The sequence below is a fragment of the Canis lupus genome, chromosome 26 (assembly GCF_011100685.1).
Source record: "Canis lupus familiaris isolate Mischka breed German Shepherd chromosome 26, alternate assembly UU_Cfam_GSD_1.0, whole genome shotgun sequence".
NCBI lineage: Eukaryota > Metazoa > Chordata > Mammalia > Carnivora > Canidae > Canis > Canis lupus.
Genome location: NC_049247.1, coordinates 9,170,097 through 9,190,808, shown reverse-complemented (window position 1 = coordinate 9,190,808; position 20,712 = coordinate 9,170,097). Strand labels below are relative to the sequence as shown.

Genomic DNA, 20,712 nt, shown 5'->3' with positions numbered 1-20,712 from the left:
TATTTCTTCCAGGGACCTAACACAGCACGGGGCAAACAGTAGGTGCTAAGTAAGTGTTTGTGGAATAAATGAGGTCTTAAAGCCATGTTGAGTCCAGAGTAGTTTAAGTGAATGACACTCAGCCCCCGAGGGTTGGACTGTGGAGTGGTGGTGTAGACAGTCCTAGGAAGTTGGGGTAAGGCCCCTGCCCAACAGACCCTACTCAGCCACAACCCAGAATGTCATTTGGTGCATGAATGGCACAGCAAATGACCAGTGAACAGCTGTGTGCCAATGGGGGTGGGGAGCACTGGATGCTTAATGAAATAGGCACTTCAGGCAGTGAGTTGAAGGGAGAAGAGCCAGAAAGAGAAGGTGTATTTGGCAGGGTCAGAAGGAAGAGACCTACCTGGTGGGGTCGGAGGGAGGAGGCATGACTGGGAGGGTCAGAGTGAGAAGGCATACCTCAGCAGGGTGTTCACTTACTTGGATGCTGCTTCCTCATCATATTTCCGCCGCAGTTCCAGCAGCTCTGTCTGTGTGGCCTTTAACGCTGGGAAGAAGTAAAGCACCAGGATGAAGCCCCCCACCCCACCACCTCCCCCAAGAACCCACTCCTGCAGGGCTCAGAAGGCAGAATTAGGTTCAAGATAGTATGGGAAGACCTTTCTTTTGGTTAGAACCAGTGACAGAGTTTCCTGCCCATGGAAAGGCTTCAAGCTGGTTGGAGGGCGGACAAGATGGCCCTCTAAGAGTCTATGAAGCTCAGAAGACCCAGGCAAGTGGTAGGGGTCGGTCTGTCCCCTGGCCTGGGTGTGAACTGCCCACACCCTTAGGGCACTACAGGACCTGGGTGAGGCCATCCATCCATGAGCTTACCACCCCGAGGTCCAGAACTGGCAAGTGAGGAGGACAAGGAGCAGCAATGAAGTCAACAGTGATATGTATAATAAATGACAAATTTCATATAAAAGTCCAGATTTCTAATTTCTTCAAGGAAATTGAAGACTTGGTGACACTGGCCCATATGGTATTGGCTGGCTGGAGCTCAGCAGTGGCCATCTCTTTAGTCAAGGCCTAGGTTGTCCAGTTTGCTCCAGACCCCACCCTTCTCTACTGCCTTCCTTAACCTGGCTGGTTTGGTTGTGAGTCTGGCCCCTACAGGCACTGTGTTTGCCACTTCTGTTTTGCTTCTATTTCTCAAACCCTCTCTCCACAGCACCATGGCCTCCGGGGACTAGGCTCAGACCCCCACTGGGTAATGTTGATCTTTCTTCTTCCTCCTCAAACTCCCCCCTTGCCATCCTGATTCTAGAATACTCAGCTGAGCCTGTGATCATAGTGTCACTGTCCTCTCCCACTCCTCTGCCTGGTCTGACAGGCTGAGGAGCCGCATGGGACAGGGAACATGTGCCAGATACATACCTGAATGTAGGACTTTGATCTTTTCCTCTGCCTCCCCCAGTCTGGCTGCCAAAGTGATCTGTACTTCTTGAAGACCCCTGCAGAGAGACCGGGGCTGCTCACACTGGCTCTGCATGCGCCCATGTGCAGTGGTGTTGCCTGGGTCCTGGAGTCAGCGCTCCTGGCTTCCTACTCCCTCACCTGCTCCCTGCAATCTGCACCTCTGCCTTTTTAACCAGTTCTAAACATGAAATTCAGGCATTTGGCTGCCTTGCTCTTTTGCTGTGTGGACCTATATTAGCCAGTGACCTTGCCTCTCTGGGCATCAGTTTCCTCATCTATAAAATAAGGTTTCTGCTGGGGTTTGCCTCCACAGGTGTTGTGAAACATCTTCAGCATGATGCCTGGTACCTAGTGCTCCCTCAGTACCATTAGTTACTATTCTTGTCCCCAGGGAGGCATTTTTCCCCCCGTCTTTGTGTCAGTTGTTTGGGATAGTCATCCAGCCCACTGCAGCCTAGAGCTTAGGTGTGATGCAAGTGTCTCAGCAGAGAAAATGGGGCTCCAGCTGGACTGGGGGAGAATTTATACAAATCCTGGGCCTTGTGTTTGGCTCAGAGACTCTAGGGAAGGAGCCCTTTTACCTCTGATCCTACACCCTATCTCTTCCCCTCACTCACACCACTCTAGCCACACTCAATTCCCTGCTGGTCAAATGTTTCTACCTCACCAGACATGTTTCTACCTCAGGGCCTTTGCAATGGCTGTCCTCTCTGCCTATAAGCCCTCCCCCTATTTATCTCTAAGTTTCACTCTCTCACCTCCTTAGGGCTTGGCTCACCTCAGTGAGGCCTCTCCTTATACCCTTTTTAAAACTTCAGCCTTAATCTCATTCCCACCCCTGCTTTATTTTCCTTCACAACCCTTATCATCATGTAGCAGACTATTCACGTTATTTATCTTGTTTAATTGCGTCTTCCTCATGAGAAAATAAACTCCAGGAGGGCAAGGAGGTTTGTCCATTTGTTCACTGCTGTGTCCCTAGAACAATGCTTGGCACACAGCAGTGGCTCCATAAATACATGGAACAAATGAATAAAGAAGTAAGTGAATGAATGGATAAATGTAATGAGCACCAGGAAACTGTCCTAGAAATGCCCCAAGAATCCGATTTATAATAATCCAGGCATTGTTACTCCCACATCAGCTCTAAGGACAACCATTTACTGACATACACTCCTCCAAGTGAGTTCTGAGCTAAGCTCATATATTCATTCTTATGGTAGACTAGGAGTTGATATCATCTGTGCACTGATCAGGCTCCAGGACCCAGTGTTTCAGCCACACGCTAATCTTGGGATTGCTGTGAAGGTATTCTGTAGATGGGGTTAACATCTACAATCAGTTGACATTAAGTAAAGAGAATAATCTCCATAATGTGTGTGGGCCTTGTCTAATCAGTTGCAGGTCTTAAGAATAAAACCGAGAAGAAGAAATTCTGCCTCAAGACTGCAGCACTGACTCCTGCCTGACAGCTTCCAGCCTGCTGGCTGGCTCTACCAATTCAGACTTGTCAGCCCCAATTGTGTGAACTAGGTCCTTAAAATACATGTCTTAAGTAAAATAAAAAATCCTTTTCATTTTATTTCTCTGGGGAACCCTGACCAATACACCACCGTTAGCCCCATTTTCCAGCTGGGAAAACTGAAGCTCAGACAGGTGATGTGACCTGCCCAGGGCTGGCCACTGAGTTGCTGAGGTGTGGCTGGAAACCAGGCCTGCATTTCTATCTCCAATCTGCACTAGATTTTCTGAAGGTCCCACCACCTCCCAGCCAGGTGAGGCAGCAGGGGCCCGCCTGTTCCTCCCCACTCACTTTTGTTTCTCCGCCTCATTTCTCTGCAGCAAAGTTTCTGTCAGGAGGGCTTTGCTGGGAATGCCCGGGAGGCGGCTCCCCTCGGTCAGCGTGGGCCCTGCCGGAGACGTCCCCTCTCTCTGCTCTAGAGGGAGAAAAAGAGGGAAAACCACCTATCGCTGGAAGTGGCGTGGCAGCCAGAGCTGCCTTCTACAAACCGGATGGATTGGTAGTGCTGGGACAATAATTCATTTCCCAAACTCAGGAGGTAGAGAGAGGGCATCTGGAGAGACCTGCCATCACCACTGTCAGTTGGGTTGTTGCGTCGGAGCAGGGGGGCGTGTGTGAACAAGCATCAAGTTCCCATGGTGCCAGCCTCAGGCAGCATGCCCAGGGGCTGCCTTTGCCCTCTGGGATCTGTTCCTGCCTCCTCAGCCTTTTTACTTTTTTAAGAGTCATGGCAAAATATACATAAAAGCATACAATCCAGCGACATTTAGTACATTCACACTATTGTGCCACTGTTAGCACTAACTCCAGAACACTGTCACAACCCCAAAGGAAGCCGGTCCGACACTCCTTCCCCACCCCCACCCCCCAATTCCTTGGCAACCACCAAGGATCTGCATGTTCTGGATATTTCGTATCGTTGAAATCATACATCATAGATGTCCCTTTGTGTCTGGCTTCTTTCACTTAGCAAAATGTTTTTGAAGTTCATTCAAGTTGTAATATGGATCAGACCGTCACTTGTTTTTATAGTTAAGTAATATTCCATTTCATGGCTATGCCACATTTTGTCTTCCCATTCATCTGTTGACAGTTGTCTTGATTGTTTCCACCTTTGGCTGTTGTGGACAGTACTACTGGGAACCTTTGTGTACATGTTTTTGTTTGAGTACCTGCTCTCAGCTCTCCGGAGTAGATAGCTTGGAGTGAAACTGCTAGGTCATGGGCTAACTGCAGGTTTTAACTCCCCTCCCCATAGGTGATGGCATACGCTCAGATGCTCAGTCACAGCTCACCTTACCTCCAGGGCCCTGAGGCAGGGCCCGCATCAGGTCCACCTTTGCAAGCCTGTGGTGGCTCCTTCAGGGGATCAGTGTGTGTGCCTTCGGCACTCAATTTGTCATGGGGAGAAAAGGTGCTCAGGGACCAGCCATCGAAGGTGAATGTCTCAAGAATTCAAAAATCTGGGTTCCCGACCTTGGGTCTGACTGACTTGGTTAAGTTCTGTGCTGGTTGTTAAGGTCCTGTGGTGGGCCTGGCACAGCAGGGTGAATGCAGGGCTGGGCAGTCTGCAAAGTCCCTTGAGGGCCTGGCAGAGTGTTCAGGGCCTGGCTCATTCTCACACACACACAGACACACACATGCACTGGGAAGGTTCCAGGGGCTGAGGCCACAGCAGCGAACAAACAAACAAGGTTTGACCATCAAGATACCCAGAAACAAGTGTCCTCACAGAGAGACACAGCCCAGGTCCAAGGTCAAGACCCTTGGTTTGAATCCCTGCTTGGCTGCCTGCTACCTCTGAGATTCAGTTTCCCTGTTTGTAAAATGGGGCCAGTGACACCTCAGAAGGTTTATACGAGGAGACAGTGGGTTACAGTGTGAAAGGCACATGGCACAGAGCAAATGCTCTGAAGATGCGGTTCCCACAACCACTATTTTTCTGATAGAGGGAAGTTCAAACCCTAAAGGGACCTCAGAGGCTTCACAGAGTCATCTATATATAAGTTGGTTTGTCAGGGAGGCTGGAAGGGCATTCTGGGTATAGGAACCAAGCTGGCAGTGTCAACATAAATCTTCCCCAGAAGACTGCCCAGGACCAGGCATAGACTAGGTACTCTCTAGGCACCAGGAGGGGAGGAGGCACCTGTGAAATGGGGAATGGGCCAGAGCAGTCAAACTTTGATTTGGCAGGCCTCAGCCCATTATCTCCAGGACTCCAGGAGGTAGACCAGGGGTCTGCACTGATATGATGGCCCTTAGGCCAAATTTGGCCCACCACTTGTTTTGTCTATAAAGTTTTATTGGAACACAGTCACACTCACTCACTTACTTATGTTCTATGGCTTTTTTCCACACAAAGTTGAGTAGCTATGATAGGAAATGTGTGGCCTGCAAAGCCTGAAATATTTACTCTCTGGCCCTTTACAAAAAAAAAAAAAAAGATTATCTTGCTGACCTTTGAGGTCAATCTCTACCTTAATTCCTTAGGCAAGTATCTCTTCCCCTCTTCTCTGCTTAATTCCCCACCCCCCAAAGCCTTTCTTACCAGCTGAAATACCATATATTTAACATTTATTGGTGACAGTTAGCCTTTCCCTCTAGAAGGTCAGGGATTTTTATGTTTTGCCCCTGACAATGTCACCAGTGCGTATGACAGTGCCTGGCTCAATGAACACCCAAGAGCTTTCACATGCGTATTTGCTCTTCCCCATGGAGACCTGCTACCTTACCTGCCAAAGGTAACCACCATGCTGAATTTTGTTCATCATTCTCTTGCTTTTAAACATTTTTATCATATGTATATCTGAACTATATTTTTAGCTCTCCCAGTTTCTTGACTTGCCTCATTTGATGCTGAAACAATGCTGTGTTCACCACATCTGTTTCCCTCCCCTCTTGGGCATATAGTCAGGCTACCCTTCTCAGGCTCCTTTGCAGCCAGGTGTGGCCATATGATTGAGTTTTGGTCAATGGGGTGTGGCTGGAAGCGATGTGTGCTGCTTCTAAGCCTGGACCCATAAACCTCAGTATCCCCCACATTTTTTCTCTGCCTGTTGGCCAGTTTTAACAGTCACTGTCACACTGTATGTCATGTGCCCAAAATGGCAGGATTGCCACAGCTTGGGTGCATAAGTGACTGCAGGGAGCATGCCCTGCAACTTCCCACTCCTTAAATATATTAAGCTTCTGGGATTTGGGGTTGGTTTGTTTCAGCAGTGGTGTACCATAACCTGTCCTACATCTAAAATGATAAAGTCGAGTTCCTTACCCCCACCTCTCCAAAGGTGGCCAAGATTGGCTGCTAGAGATCCACAGCCCATTTGTTTACTACAGATGTCCTGCAAAGGCCTTATAAGTACCTTTGGGGCCAAGGAGCTCGGGGTGCCTCTTCCAGGAAGTGTGGATGTCTCGTCGCGGCTGCCCGCTGGGGTCGAAGCTGGAGGGCTGCAGTCTGTCGTCTAGGCTGCGCGTCGCTTCAAACACAGGCACGGGGTCTGCACACACGGAGAGAGGAGCACAAGAGCGGTGGGGGCCCTAGGCGCTGAGGGCTGCCCAGGCTGAGGCTGCAGGGCCTGGTGGGTCCCTCTGCAGGGGCTGGAGGGAATCATTCACAAGAGCCTTCTAGAGTTGCTCTGATGGCTTAGAGAACAACATGGAATTTCTGCTTTATGAGGGAACAGCCTTCTTTAGGAACCCGTTCAGGGGAGCATGTGCCATCCCCATGGGTGTGGATGTCTTGCCTACCCGGGAATAATAATCACAATAATAACTGTCACAACAATGGCATTTTCTGGATTCTATGGTGCCATCTGTGGTGGCCATGAGACTGTGTCTTGTATGTCTCCAACCATAGGAGGTGTCACTAAACAAAGACCTTGTTTTGAAATCCACTGCTCCGAGGCCAGCCCGCCCCTGGCCTTCCCAGACAGGCCTGCAGGCAGTAGCTGGGGAAGTGACAGACTCCCGAGAGACACAGGACTGCTCTAGGGACCAATGACGTCCCCAAGGCCTCCCCAGCAGTCTACAGATGGCCCAGACTAAGTCGTCTGGATGCTTCTACCAGTTCCTTGCCTCTCATTCCTCTGAGGTCTCTCCCACCCCCCTCCGTATTTTCCTTGCCCCATGTTTCCTCAGTTCTATGTATCTAATCCTCCTTCGGGTGCTTCTCAATGGACCTGGACCAATACCCCGTTATTTGCTATGTGGGTGGTCAATTTTTTTAAAAAATATTTTATTTATTTATTTGAGAGAGAGAACATGAGGGAGAAGCAGACTCCCCACTGAGCAGGGAGCCTGACATGGGGCTCGATCCGAGGACCCTGGGATCATGACCTGATCTGAAGGCAGATGTTCAACCAACTGAGCCACCGAGGCGCCCCCATGTGTGGCTGATTAGATAATGGCTTTTCTGGGGGATGAAATACATTCCTGAATGTAAAATACCTCCCAATTTCTCAACAGCTAAAAGATGAGGAATGTGAAGGTCCTTCCACCTGGAATTCTGTCCCCCCTCCCCATCATCTAGTAAGTGCTTCCTCTTCCTTCAGATCTAGATTCCGGCAGTTCTTCCTGGTGACTTTCCCCAACTCTCCACCATGGGCAGGTACTAAGGATACCTGGATGATGCCAGAGGTTGGTATGACCTCTTCTAGGTTACAAAGATGCTCATTGGAATGGGTTCCATCCCCTGGAGGCTGGCTTGGATTCAATTCCTTTTCACAGATGAGGAAACCAGCTCAGAGAAGCCAAGTGATTTATTGAAGGCTGGAGGTGAGGTTCAGGTCTGGATCTCTTTCTCACATGCCACAAAGGCTTCCTGTCCCAGAGGTGTAGACACTTTCACCCCAACAGCCCAGGTGGGTGTTCATGGGGGCCCCGGAAGACCAGGGCCTCCTTGCTCAAGACTAAGGGCTCTGGGTCTGTCTGGTCCACAGTCCTTTCAAATGCACTGGAGCCCTCTCTTCCTGGTCCCTCTCCTGGAGTCTCTTGCCACCATCCACTTGGTGACTGCGGTCTGCTGGGGGACAGATGGATTGAGAGCATGGATCTTGGGTCCTGGTCTAATCTATACTTGCTTTTCAGGATTGCTGTGTGACTCTGGCAAGCAACTCTTACCTCTCTGTACCTAACCATAAAAGTACCAACCTCAGAGGTCTGGGATGAGGATCCACACACAAAAAGTGCCTGGCGTTTGGTCACTTTGGAACAAATGGAAGCCCAGGCTATTCCTTTCGAGCTCCAGTCCCTGGCTTTCTCTGAGTTCCTCAAATGCACCTTCCTACCCTGGAGCCTTTGTATGGGCAAGAGCCACTGCCAGGAACACCCTGTCCTCTCTTCTAACTTCTTTCAGCTAGTTAATGCTTAATCATCTTTCATATTGCAACTCAAATGCCACTTCTTCCAGGAAGCCTGCCTTGACTAGCCAGTCATTCCTCTGATTTGGGTCTCCCAGCTGCTGGCACCTTTCCTTTACAGCACTCATTGTACTTAGAATTTTCATTGATTGGCAAGTCTACCTAATTAACACCCACTGGACTGCAAACTCCACAAGGCAGGGCTGGGATTGCATCTGTTTTTGCTCCCCATCGGACCCTTTGTGGGTGAATGAAGTTCTACATACAACCTGACGCAATAAACATCTGCTGATGGAAGAAATGGGCCAGTGCCTACATACACAGGAGCCTTCAGGTCCGGCTGGAACAAGGTCGCCTCTGCTTTTTATCCCTCTCCTCCTGTCTGTTTGTTTAGGTGGTGGGAGGCTCTGACAATGGGCGTTTGTGCCGAGGTAAGCAGGTGCACGGGAACGCTGCCGTCTTTCCACTGTCAGCACTCCCCCCACGCCCCGTCATTAGGCAGGGCCTGCTCAGCAGGGTATGCCATTATGTCTCCCCGGGCTGATGTAATTATACATTGACATAATTAACCCAGCAAGCGCATTAGGCAGGCCAGCTAAAAATTCATCTATAATTATTTGTTGTGTGCATGCTAATGAGTCCATCTGCACTGCCTTTGTACAACACGGACAAATTAATTTACAAGTCTGGATTTTTTAATAAGTTCAAGGAAACGCTTCCTATTGTGTCCTGGTTTTTCAGAAAGGAAGAGAAAGGCCACGAGCACTTGCTGGGGTCAGGGAAGTTAGATAAACATGGGAGGGTGCAGCTCAGAGTGGGCCATCGAGGGCTCATTCTGGTTCCAAGGAGGTGGAAAAGATCCAGCTTATGGCTTCGGGACTGGCTGGCCAAGAGCCCATCTAAGCCAAGTGATTACACTTGGGTGATAAAGGGTATCATCCATCCCAGTTCCAGGGACTGATGCTTCACTCTGCTCTGAGCCCCGTGGGCTACTTCTTGCTGCCCAGTGCACTCTGGCTAGGGGGCCTCTGGAGAGGCTGAAGGAGCAGGGCTGGCTGGATCCCCTGCTCGATACATGTTCAGTGACACCAAGCCTCCCGTTTTATGCCTTGGTTTGCTGGCACAGGATAGAACATAGTGGTTAAGCTCACAGAAGCTGAAGCCCAGGTATGGATCCAAATGCTAAGGAGCCATGAGCCTCGTTTTCCTGCTAATACAGTGGGAGAAGTACAATTGTTTCTAATTCCCAGGAATTATTATTGGGAAGCTTATTGGAAAATAGGGCCGAGTGTGTAGAGTGTGGTTGTGATACCTGGATGAGAGAAGGTAGATAGAGATTTGCACGGTGCTGGGTGCATAGCTGGGATTGGGAAGTGTGATAAGGCTGCCATCACCTGAGGGGAGGCAGCATACCTGGTCTTGTGGTGACCTGGAGTCCAGCTGTCTGCTTCGTGATGATCTGTGCTGTCTTGGGACCAGATATGGTCTCATATATTCTCATCAGTCCCCAGGAGATCCAGAATCCAATAATCCTGCTTTGAACTCTGGGACCCAAATATTCCAGCATGGAACGTGCTCTTGGAGAGGGGCTTAGAGGGTCCAACACTCCCTACCTCAGAGCACAGAGGGGGAAAAGTGGGGTCTTGTGACTTCCCTGAAGTCTATTAATAAGTTGGCAAGACAGGTCCCTGGGCCTCTTCTTCCCATATTTCCTTCCTGGTTCCCTGATTTGAGGGAGAAAGTGGCAGGTATTCAGGTAACTTGGCCAAAGTCAGGCTGTGACAAAATCTAACAACTAAAGCACTTTACCTGAGTTAGGATTCCTACCATCCTCACCACAGCAGTATGAGGTAGGTACTGTTGTGTTCCTATTTTATAGGTGGGGAAACTGAGGCATAAGGGGAAGAATGAAGTCATTTACCCAAGGTGAGGCCCGGGAAGGTCAATGTTGCTATTCTCCATCTTCCAGACAAGAAAATGAAGGCCCAGAGAAGAGATGCCATGTGCTGAAGGTCATCTACTCAAAAGTGGCAGAGGTGGGATTCGAACATAGGGTGCCAGGTGATTCTTTGCAGGAAGCCAAGCTGCCTAGAGGCAGGGCATGGGAATTTTTTACTATTAGGCCAGAAGCATGAGACTGACGGTTCTGTTCTTGGCCTTGCTGTTGGCTTGCTGTGCGGCTGTAGACAAAGCACTAGACCTCTCTGGGCTCTTGGTCCAAATTCCTATTACATGTATATCAACACTAGATGTCAGTAAGATAGGGCTGGAGTCCTGCCAAAGTGAGTGTTTTTGGCCCTGGGCCTATCCCTTAGAGCTGGGATGCTTGGCAGAAAAATTATATTAAACACCTTCACAGGTTAGCTTGACACAAGAGGTGCGAATGTTGTGAATTCCTAAACCACCCTCAGACAAAGGGAGAGGAGGCTGGGCTGGGAGGGTCAATTCCCTGCTGTGACGTCTACAGAGAAAGTTGCTCAAGCTCTGTGTGTCCCTGTTCCTCCATCAGTAAAATGGGCACAATGGGACATACTGCATGGGTGGTACAGGGAGTCCATGGGCATGCTGAGCCTCATAACGGTTCCTGGCACCCAGCAGACTCTGAGTGAGTGTCGCCCTTATGGCTATGACTTGTGGCAGCCATGGAAACCTCCTGCAAGAAGTCAGTGGCACACCACATGCTTCCCATGTAGGGTAGTGTCAGCTCAGAGGCCATGCTTGCCTGGGGCTGCTCCTAGCCCAACTTAGCTTGGTAGAGGTTGTAGAGCTGGGCCATTCCTGATGATGCGGGACAAGCAACCCCCGTATCATGGGCTGAACTGTGTCTCTCCAAATGCATGTGTGAAAGCCCGAAGCCCCTGATGTGGTTGTGTTTGGACACAGGGCCTCTGAAGAGGTAATTAAGGTGAAGTGAGGACACAGGTTAAGGTTCTAATCCCATAGGACCGGTGTCCTTCTATGAGGAGGAAGACACCACAGCTCGCTCTCTCCCTGCACGTGCACAGAGGAAAGGCCACATGAAGACAGCACAGGCAGCCATCTGCAAGCTGGGCGGAGAGTTCTCATCAGAAACCAGCCCTGCTGGCACCTTGGTCTTGGACTTCAACCTCCACCACTATGAGAAAGAAATTTCTGATGTGTAGGCCACCTGGTCTGTGGTATTGTTAGAACAGCCTGAGCAGCCTGGGACCCTTTGCTCGGGTATGTCACCCTCGCAGAGACTTTCTCAGAGCTGTACTGAAGTCTGAGGGTCCTCCCACCAAAGATTCTTCCTCCCCTCACCTCTAGGCTCGGACCAGCATTGTCATCTAAAGGCTCTCCCTGCCTCTTCCTCTCCCTCTCCTTCATCCTTCATGGGCATTTCTCCCAAAAAACCTCTTGCTTGTCTAATACCATCTTGGCATCTGTCTGCTTCCATAGGACCAAAACCAACACATGACTCCTCTTTCTCCTCTTGGACTCAGTTTTCCCATCTGTAAAATGGGGACAGCCATAGTGTCTCCCCTTGGAGCTGCTACTAGGATCCAGAATCTGTGGATGTGAAACCCATGGTGTGGTGCTGGCACTTTCTAGTGAGGAGTCTGGAGTGGGCAGAGCTCACAGGGGGCCTACAAATCCATGTACAGGCTTCGCTCAGCACGTTTGTTGAACACCTGTGGGGGCCACGGTGGCGCCTTGTCTGTGTGGAACTGACATCCCAGTCAGGTGATACAGATGATACGGGATTTGTCCTAAGGGCAGTGGGAAGTGCCTTGTTCTATTTTGCCTTTTGCAAAGGCTCTTCAGGTTGTTGTGTGAAAAATGAGCTGTAGAGGGAGCCAGAGGGGAGGCTACTGGGGCTGTCCAAGCAAGCGCTGGGGGGTCAGGGAGGTAGCAGAAGCGGAGACAGTGCTCAGATTGCAGAGGCAGACCCGAAGAACTGATGGGGCATGGTGTCTAAGGTGAATAGTGTTCCCCCAAATTCAGTCCATCCAGAACTTTGGAACTTGATCATATTTAGATACAGGGTCTTTGCAGAAGATCAAGTTAAGATGAGGTAAACCGGATCGGGGTTGGCTAATCCAATGACTGGTGTCGTTACGAGAAAAGGAGATGGCACAGAGAGACACACAGAGATGTCCCTGCAAAGATGGAGGTGGAGATTCAAGTGATGCGTCTGCCACAAAGGATGGCTGGCCACCCCCAGAGGTGGGAGAAAGTACTGGAACAGTTCTCCCTTGGAGTTTCCAGAAGGAACCAACCCTGCCAACACTTCGATTTTGGACTTCCGGCCTGAACTGAGAAACTGAGAAAATAAATTTCTATGGTTTCAAACTACCTAGTTTATGGTAATTTGATATGGCAGCCTCAGAAAACTAATACACCATATTCTGGAGGACACGAGTCCACAGCTCTATTGACAGAGCTGTGCTTTCCCCCATTCGCTCCACACCTCCCTCCTAGCTTCTGGTGTTGCTGGCAATCCTTGGTGTTCCTTGGCTTGTAGTTTCTTGGCTTTGGCTTTATTATCATATGGACTTCTCCTCTGTGTGTCTCTCTCCTCTTCTTCTAAGGACACCAGCATACTGAATTAGGGCCCACCTGATGACTTTTTATCCTGATTAAATCTGTAAAGACCCTCTTTCTAGGGGGATCCCTGGATGGCTAAGTGGTTTGGTGCCTGCCTTTGGCCCAGGGCGTGGCCCTGGAGTCTCAGGATCAAGTCCCACATCAGGCTAGCCTGTTTCTCCCTCTGCCTGTGTCTCTGCCTCTCTCTCTCTGAATGAATAAATAAAATCTTTTTTTTTTTTTTTAAAGACCCTCTTTCTAAATAAGGAAACCAGAGGTTAGGACATTCATGGGTACCAGAGATTAGGACCTCCATATATCTTTCTGGGGCACACAATTCAAACCATACCATGTGATAACTGTGTGGATACCAACTGTGAGAGAGGCAGGGCTGAGGAGCTGCCAAGACTCCAAGTCCCACAGGAACAAAGTCCTCACTCAAGTCTAATTTACTTCCCTCCTGCTGCACCCATCTCACCTGGCATCCAGGCAACAGGCCTGTTGTGTAAGAGAAAGCAACAGGTCCTGGGCTCTCACTCTCCTGCATTTTTTTCTTCTGCAACTACTGAGGCATCAGGCCATGTGTTGAGTAGGGTCCCTGCTCTGAAAAGTACACAGCAATGATGGTCTCTTACTTCCCCAGGCATTTTCAACCCTTTATTTCCTCCCCGTTGGTGCAGTGTGGGAATTCTTAGATTTTACAGTATGTGGGAAACCCATTTCTTCTCACTTCCCCTATTTGGGAGAAATCCATGGAGCCCTGAGCTACACTGCCAGGGGCCGAGTTAGGGAGGAACAACATTACTAGCATCCAGACCACTGGAAGATCTGCCAAATCACACGTAGGTAAAATGTTCGGCTGTGGTGGCTGGCAAATCCAAGTGTTTCCTGCTTACTTTGTCCAACAGCATTATTTGATCCATCAGCTAAATGTCACTGGCTGCTCTTACAAATACAAATTGAAAGAGAGAGAAGTGACAACAGATCTTTAAAATGTTTGGAAGAGGTTTTGCAGAGAACCTGACAGTCACAGGGATGGGGGGCATCTTGTGTAGTTCTTTAGGCTTCCCTTTCCCTGTGGGGCCCTGCTCTGGCCTTTCACATAGTAGGTGCTCAGTAAACATGGATCGTGTTAAGCTTCTAAGTCTGATCATTTCTTACAGCAACAATAGGAAGCAAATAAGACCCTCATACTGTTATTTATTCATCAGTACCTTTTTACTGAGCACCTACTATGTGCCAGACACCATTACTTCAGCTGCCAAATATTTTCTGAGCATCTGCTGTGTGCTAGGGAGATGAAGGTAGAGGCCTCAGAGGTAGAGCAGTGAAAAGGAATTTCTGCCTTCCTGGGGTTGACATTCTAGAGAGGAGAGATGGATAAAGGACAAATAAACAAAGGGCAGTAAGGGGGTAGGGAAGAAGAACACAGGGTCAGGGCAGAGAGTGACCTGGCATGTGTGGTGTGTGTGGGGGAATGCTGCTACTGGAAGCAGGCTGGTCAAGGAAAGCTTCTTGGAGGAGGTGACATTGGAACAGAGCCTTGAAGGAGACGAGGGAGCCAGTAGGGGGAGAGAGAGAAGAATCTAGACATAGGTAGCACCAGGAGGAACAGCCCCCATCAGACCAAGAAACAGTGGTGGACCCTTGTGGCCAGCTGCCCACCACCTGCCCCAGTTACTGTCCCCAAAACACAACTTGGCTCAATCTTCACAATCAACCTATTTTACAGATGAGAATGTGGGGCTGAAAGAGGCTGGCAATGTCTGGGCAATTCTGGTGCCAGCTTCACCTCCCTTCCCTATAGGCTGGTCTGGGTGCTGCTGCTGAGGGGGAAGTTGGGTTCAGAGCAGGCTCTGGCCCTCTAAACACTAGTTTTTGGTCTTCATTCTCAAAACTCCAGCTACCATCAACCCTGGAGCAGGTGGGGCACCCACATCTGGGAAGCTAGGGTATGGGATAGAGAAGACTCTCATCCAGTGTCCTGAGCCAAAAGCTCTGGGCAACTTACATTTTTTCACTCCCACCCCAACATATGCTTGATACTCTGCATATATTCACATCTCATTTAATCATCAAAACAATTAAATCATGTGAGAGATGGTTATAGCCTCATCTTCCAGATGAGAAAACTGAGGCCTAGCAAAGGAAAGCCATTTGTTTAAGGTCACCAACCTAGAAAAAGGCAGACCTGGTTTGAACCCAGTATAGCCCAAATGCCAGACCCTGGCATACTCACTTCACAACTTCTGCTGTATCCACCTGCCCCTAAAAGATTACCAACTTGACATTTGTCCTTACATGACTTCACTCAAAAATATTTTAAAGGAATATTTTGTTACATTATTGTAAACAGATAATTGGGATCCTGTATCATAAATAGAAGATGCTTTAAATCATAAAAAATAGGGGGCGCCTGGGTGGCTCAGTTGGTTAAATATCTGCTTTTGGCTCAGGTCATGATCTTGGGGTCCTGGGATCGAACCCTACTTGGGGCTCCCTGCACAGCGGGAAGTCTGCTTCTTCCTCTCCCTCTGCCCTCTCCCCTCCTTGTGCTCTCTCTCAAATAAATAAATAAAATCTTTAAAAAACCCCATAAAAATAAACACAAAGAGGGAATGCGTGGCTGGCTCAGTTGGAAAAGCATGCAACTCTGGACCTCGGGGTTGTGAGTTCAAGCCCCCATGTTTGGTGAAAATTAATGTTATTAAATTCTAGTTAGACTCTGTTGCTACCCAAAAAACTGTAAGCTTGAGGCTGGCTGGCTCTCCCTTGGCTAAAAAGGGAGACTCACAGGTATTCTATAGGTGTTTAAGATACTCTAGCTCCTTCCTGAAACTTTATCTAGAAGTAAATAGAAAGAGGACACCTGGCACACAATGTGTTCCAAGTTTCAGTGTTGTGCCAGGGTAGGGCGAGGCTGTTTCCTACGTCAGGTGCCCCCCCCCTTGGGGGAAAATGCTGGGTCCCACCAAGCCCCCACTCTCCAAAGTGACCCATGTCCCCACTCTGGTGTCTGGCAAGCCTCCTATCCTGTTGTCAGGAGTAGTGACACAGAACATCCCTACAACTCCTCGTCCGGAGCCGGGGAGCCCGCGGTTCTGCTGGGCGCAGCACTTCCATCGGAGACCTTTCAGCCAAGACACACAGCTGCCCAGGGCTGTGAGCAGGACTCCTCACTTCACTCCTGACAGACAGTCAGTATGCAGAGGAGGGCAGTGGCAGTGGGAATCAAATGGCCTTAGATCCAACCCGAATGAAAAACCCCCAAACGGGATCCCACATCAGAAATGTTTGACGACAGCAAATCTTTTGGATTAATCAAGTACGCCGGCAGACACAGAAGATCTAACATGAACCATCCGAGGTGGCAGGTACTGACGGGAGTGCAGGGAGGGGAAGAGTGTCAAGAAGCAGAGTGCCTTTGTCTTACAGCCATCAACCTGCTCTTTATGCATAAACTGCTTAATAAAATGACTAATTCATTTTGGTTACATTGGATCTAACCCCTTAGAGAGTACTTACTGCCAACGGAAATGTAATATATTAATACCACGCCAGGCTTTACAAAGGCCCTGTCTGAGGAGACGGGTAAAACATTATCTATTCCATCTTCCACCACTAGCTGATGCTGTTGGTGTTTTTTCAGAAAGTATCTATGGGGTTGGGGCGGGGAGCCGGGGAGCTAGGAAAAGCTGTCTCATTCCTCCCACTGTGTCCATCTGAAGGAAAGTGGCATTCAGAGCTTTTTTAGGAAAGCTAGAGCCGTGAAGGCTGTCCGAGAGGCTGTTTAGAAACACATATATGCAGAAGTATGCGTGCGCCCCTCCAAAATATCTTTGAGACAGAAGCCTTCTCCCATCTGGGCCCAGGCTCCGGGCGCCTGCATGGGTGGGAGGCTCGGGCTATTGACAGCATCATCGAGACTAACTCTGATCTTTTAATCTTAACTTTTTGATAGCAGATGGGGTGTGGGGCCCTTACACACAGCGTGAGCCATGTGTCCGCCCACCCGCTCTTCTCTCCATTGCCAGGGCCGGCTGCTCTGGGGGTATTCTGGCTTCAGTAGAGGCAGAGAGGCCGGAGAAGGTCTTCCTTCTTGGCACGGGATGGTGGTGGCACTACAACAACACCAACATAGCTGCAGTGACTATTTGCTGAGCACTTACTAGGTGCTAGACACTCAGAAGGACTTTTCCATCCTTTACCATGATCACTCCTTTCAGAGGTACCAGGAGGTAAGTGTGATTTCCAGAACAGGAAACAGGCTGAGAGGTAGAACCAGTCACTCAGAGTCACCCAGCCAGGGAGCACCAGAACCAGGATTCAAAGTCATTCCATTTTAGTAAAAATAAAGTTCCATATACTGAGTTTCACAGAAAGTTCCAGGCAATCAGGGACAGTGTATGTGTTTCTGTTTGTTTGTTTGTTTTTGTTTTTTTGCACCCACCTCCACCCAGTAACAGTGTGTTTTGCTAAAATTCATGCTCCTGGTGGTGAGCGGAGCGTTCGGAGGACAGGAGTTGCTCAGTATTTGTCTAATGAATTGCATGGGGATACTACTCCATACCAAGCACCATGCTAAATGTTCTCCATTCTCACTGAATCCACCCGATTGATTTATAATTAGGTAAGATTATCATCCTATTTTAGAAATGGAGAAACTGAGAAGCGGCAAAGTGAAGTATGATATGGGAAGGCACAATGGCAGAAGGGGGACTTGCCCTACTCTGTAGTAGGGTCTTTTGGCCTGGAGTCCTGCTAGTGTTCCTTCCAGCTTCACTCTGCTCCTTGAATTTCAAGCTCTGTGACCGTTTCCCCTCAACCAAAGTACCAGGCTTTGGAGCCCTGGGCCGGGAGAAGGAGGAGTTCTTGGCTAGTGGGGGTTAACTAGTTTCTCTTCTGGGTAACACACCTGCATTTCATTTCACCCAAGGGCTCATCTTCTTAGTCTAGAACCTCTCAACTGGCAACAAAGCCCCTCAGATGTTTGTCATTCTTTTTGGAAGCCCAACCTCCCATGGTTTTGTCCAATTCCTTGTAATTTTTAAATTAAGCCTGCATGTAGGTTAGGGGCTGGGGGTCAAGATTCAGGCTTTACCATCTCTCTGCTGTGTGACCTTGGGCAAGTGACTTGATCTCTCTGAGCCTATATTTTCTCAGCTGCACAGAAGGACAGCTTGTCTACCATCAAGGGGGCTGTGGGGATCATGAACTCACTTCTGGGAAAGGGCCAAGTGCACTGCCTGTCACATGAGAAGCACCCCCACAAACAGCCCCACGAGGATGGTGGCTTATGCTTTAGAACCAAGTACAAAGGCTGCCTTCTCTGAAGCACCCCCTCTGGCTGTCTAGCCTTGGAGTCCTTTTTCTGCTCGGTGTTCTGGCCATCTGTCTTTGGGTCATGTTGTCCTTGCCGGATGCAGAGTCTCTGAGGGCAGAGGAAGGCTCAAGCTTGCCTTCCCAAGGGGCTCAGCTCTAAGCAGGTGCTCAGAATGAACTGATGAAAAGTCACCATTAACATGCCTGTCTTTCCTTCTAAAAAGCAACAGCTGTGCATTGAGCAACTACTGGGTACCAGCATCATGTCAGATGCTTTCATTTAATCTTCCTCCAGCCCTTAGCCACCACGATTAGTGAAAATGAGACAAATGGCTGCAGTGAGAGAGCACTTCTGTAGGGGACGTGGCAAGGGTCAATGGTGGGGTAATACCTTCTAAAGTTAACTACCATCTTTGGGAAAATCTGGCCTTGTTTCCTACAGGATCCACTAAGCAGAGGCATATTCAGGGAGAAAGGGACGGAAGTGAGAGCAAACAGAAACCCGGGTTTCTCACCACACTAAAATCCTCTTTTCTGTATTTGTGAAGGTGGCTTATCCACTAGATGGCAGTAGAACTAGTCATTTGGGACAAACGCAAAGCTAAATGCTTAACCTCCCTCACTACTTCCATCAACATATACTTAAGATGGTTCAAAGATTCATATTTTTAAAAACTAGGGTCACAAAGTACTAAAAAGTCCCTACGACTTTCAAGAAATAAGGGGTTTTAAAAAATATGACATGAAATCCAGAAGCCATGAAAAGCCAAGTTTTGTTAAGAATTCCTACTTTCTGCAAATATTTTTTGAATGCTTTCTGTGTACCATATACAAGAGATATTATAAACAAAAGGCAAACTAGGGGAGAAGATATGAGACATGTTTACCAGGACAAAGGTTATTCCTAAAATACAATGTCTATAAATCAATAAGGAAGTGATCTCTTTGACAGAAAAAATGGGCTACAGACACGTGAACCAGGGATTCACAAAAGAATATGAGTAGTTCATAACATATGAAAAGATATTTAGTGTAACAATGAGTACAAAATAAATCAACAAGGAGAAAAAAAATTCTTATTCTTTCTAATCACTGATCCTAGGTTTGGGGCCAATGCATGGCTACAATCTGTTTTCCTTCCCAAGGTTTCTTCCTTGTCCTCAGAACTACAGTACAGTACCAATAAGCTGTTTATTCCTGAGCACCCTAAATGCCCAATGTTGGCGAAGGGGTCCAGCAAATTATAGCATAGTCACACAAGAGACCATTATACACGATGAACCAAAGTTACTCAGGATTTTTAATCACACAGGGAAATACGTACGCTCATGTTGGGTAAAAGGAAGGATGATTCAAAATGGCACAAGCAGAATGAACCACCGTTTTGAAAATGTACACAGGGAAAAGATCAGAAAGAAAAACAGTGTTCCCACTGCTTCTCTGGCAGAGTTTTCCTTCCTTCTTTTCACTTTTCTGTATTTTCTGAAGTTGGCAGCATGCATATGTGACTTTTATAACAGGGGAGAAAAAAATTAAGACCCGACACACACATAGGAAAAGTATTTTCCTATTCCAGACTCAGTAACCCGTTGCCTAAACTGCTCATCACCCCATGTCCTCGATAACTGACAGAACCTTGTAAGATCAACAGCAAACACTTGTGATCCATGTAGCTTATACTCTGATGTCAGCTTTGCGATGGGGTGCTGGTTATTAGACCCTGCCAAGTGCTTTTGCACCTAGTTTAGTGAATCTTCATGTCAAATGATGAGTACATTCTATTCTTATACCTCTGCTAAAGACATAGAAATCAGAGCTCAGAGAGGTTGGAGCCCTTGCCCAAGGTCACACAGCTCAAAACCACCAAATGGAGAGTCCTACCCCACTGGGTCTGACTCTGCAGCTTGAGCACCTAAGCTGACCAGCTTTGCCTCCTGAAAGAAGAAGCAAGGAGAGTAATGCCTGTCAGTAGTTGTCATCTCTTGCACTGGATTTTTAAAGACCAAAGTAAAGCAGAAAAAACGTTTTGGGGGCACTCACCTCTCTTCTTATCTCTTCAGCAGTGCTCCTCTGCCTGCCCTCTCACTTGCACTCTCCTTGTTTCCTTTTCTTCTCCTTTTCTTTCTTTCTTTCTTTCTTTCTTTCTTTCTTTCTTTCTTTCTTTCTTTCTTTCTTTCTTTCTTTCTTTCTTTCTTTCTCCTTCTCTCTCTCTCTCTCTTTCTTTCTTTCTTTCTTTTTTTCCCCTTTTACTTTTAACTAATCACTCAGTTAACAAGTTAGCTTTGTGAAGCTTGGGTCGGTACCTAGTGACTGTGAGCGCGATAAAGAAATCAGCCGCCACCGATACAGAAGTCAGAAAGGTTTAAATCAAATCATCCTCCACAACAATGACATTAATTATGCTTTTAACACGTTTTACTGCTTTTTTTTCTCACTTCACGCCACATCTGTGTGAACAATATCCAAAAGATTTACGGTTTTCTTTCGTAATTACAGACATACAGGCTGCACACTTAT

General features: G+C 48.2%; 1 protein-coding gene across 17 annotated transcripts in view; it reads right to left on the bottom strand.

Annotated features, from left to right (window-relative positions):
* Positions 1 to 20,712, bottom strand: part of CUX2 (cut like homeobox 2) — a 285,094-nt gene that overhangs the window by 37,766 nt on the left and 226,616 nt on the right. For all 17 annotated transcript variants that reach the window (XR_005379159.1, XM_038575085.1, XM_038575075.1 and 14 more), the window contains 4 exons: positions 6,331 to 6,465; positions 3,260 to 3,383; positions 1,405 to 1,481; positions 466 to 532 (listed from right to left, as the gene is read on the bottom strand). Coding sequence is in view for 16 of the 17 variants with exons in the window: in XM_038575085.1 (XP_038431013.1) it covers positions 466 to 532; positions 1,405 to 1,481; positions 3,260 to 3,383; positions 6,331 to 6,465 (403 nt within the window). In the remaining variant the exon portion in view is untranslated. The remainder of the gene's footprint in view (positions 1 to 465; positions 533 to 1,404; positions 1,482 to 3,259; positions 3,384 to 6,330; positions 6,466 to 20,712) is intronic.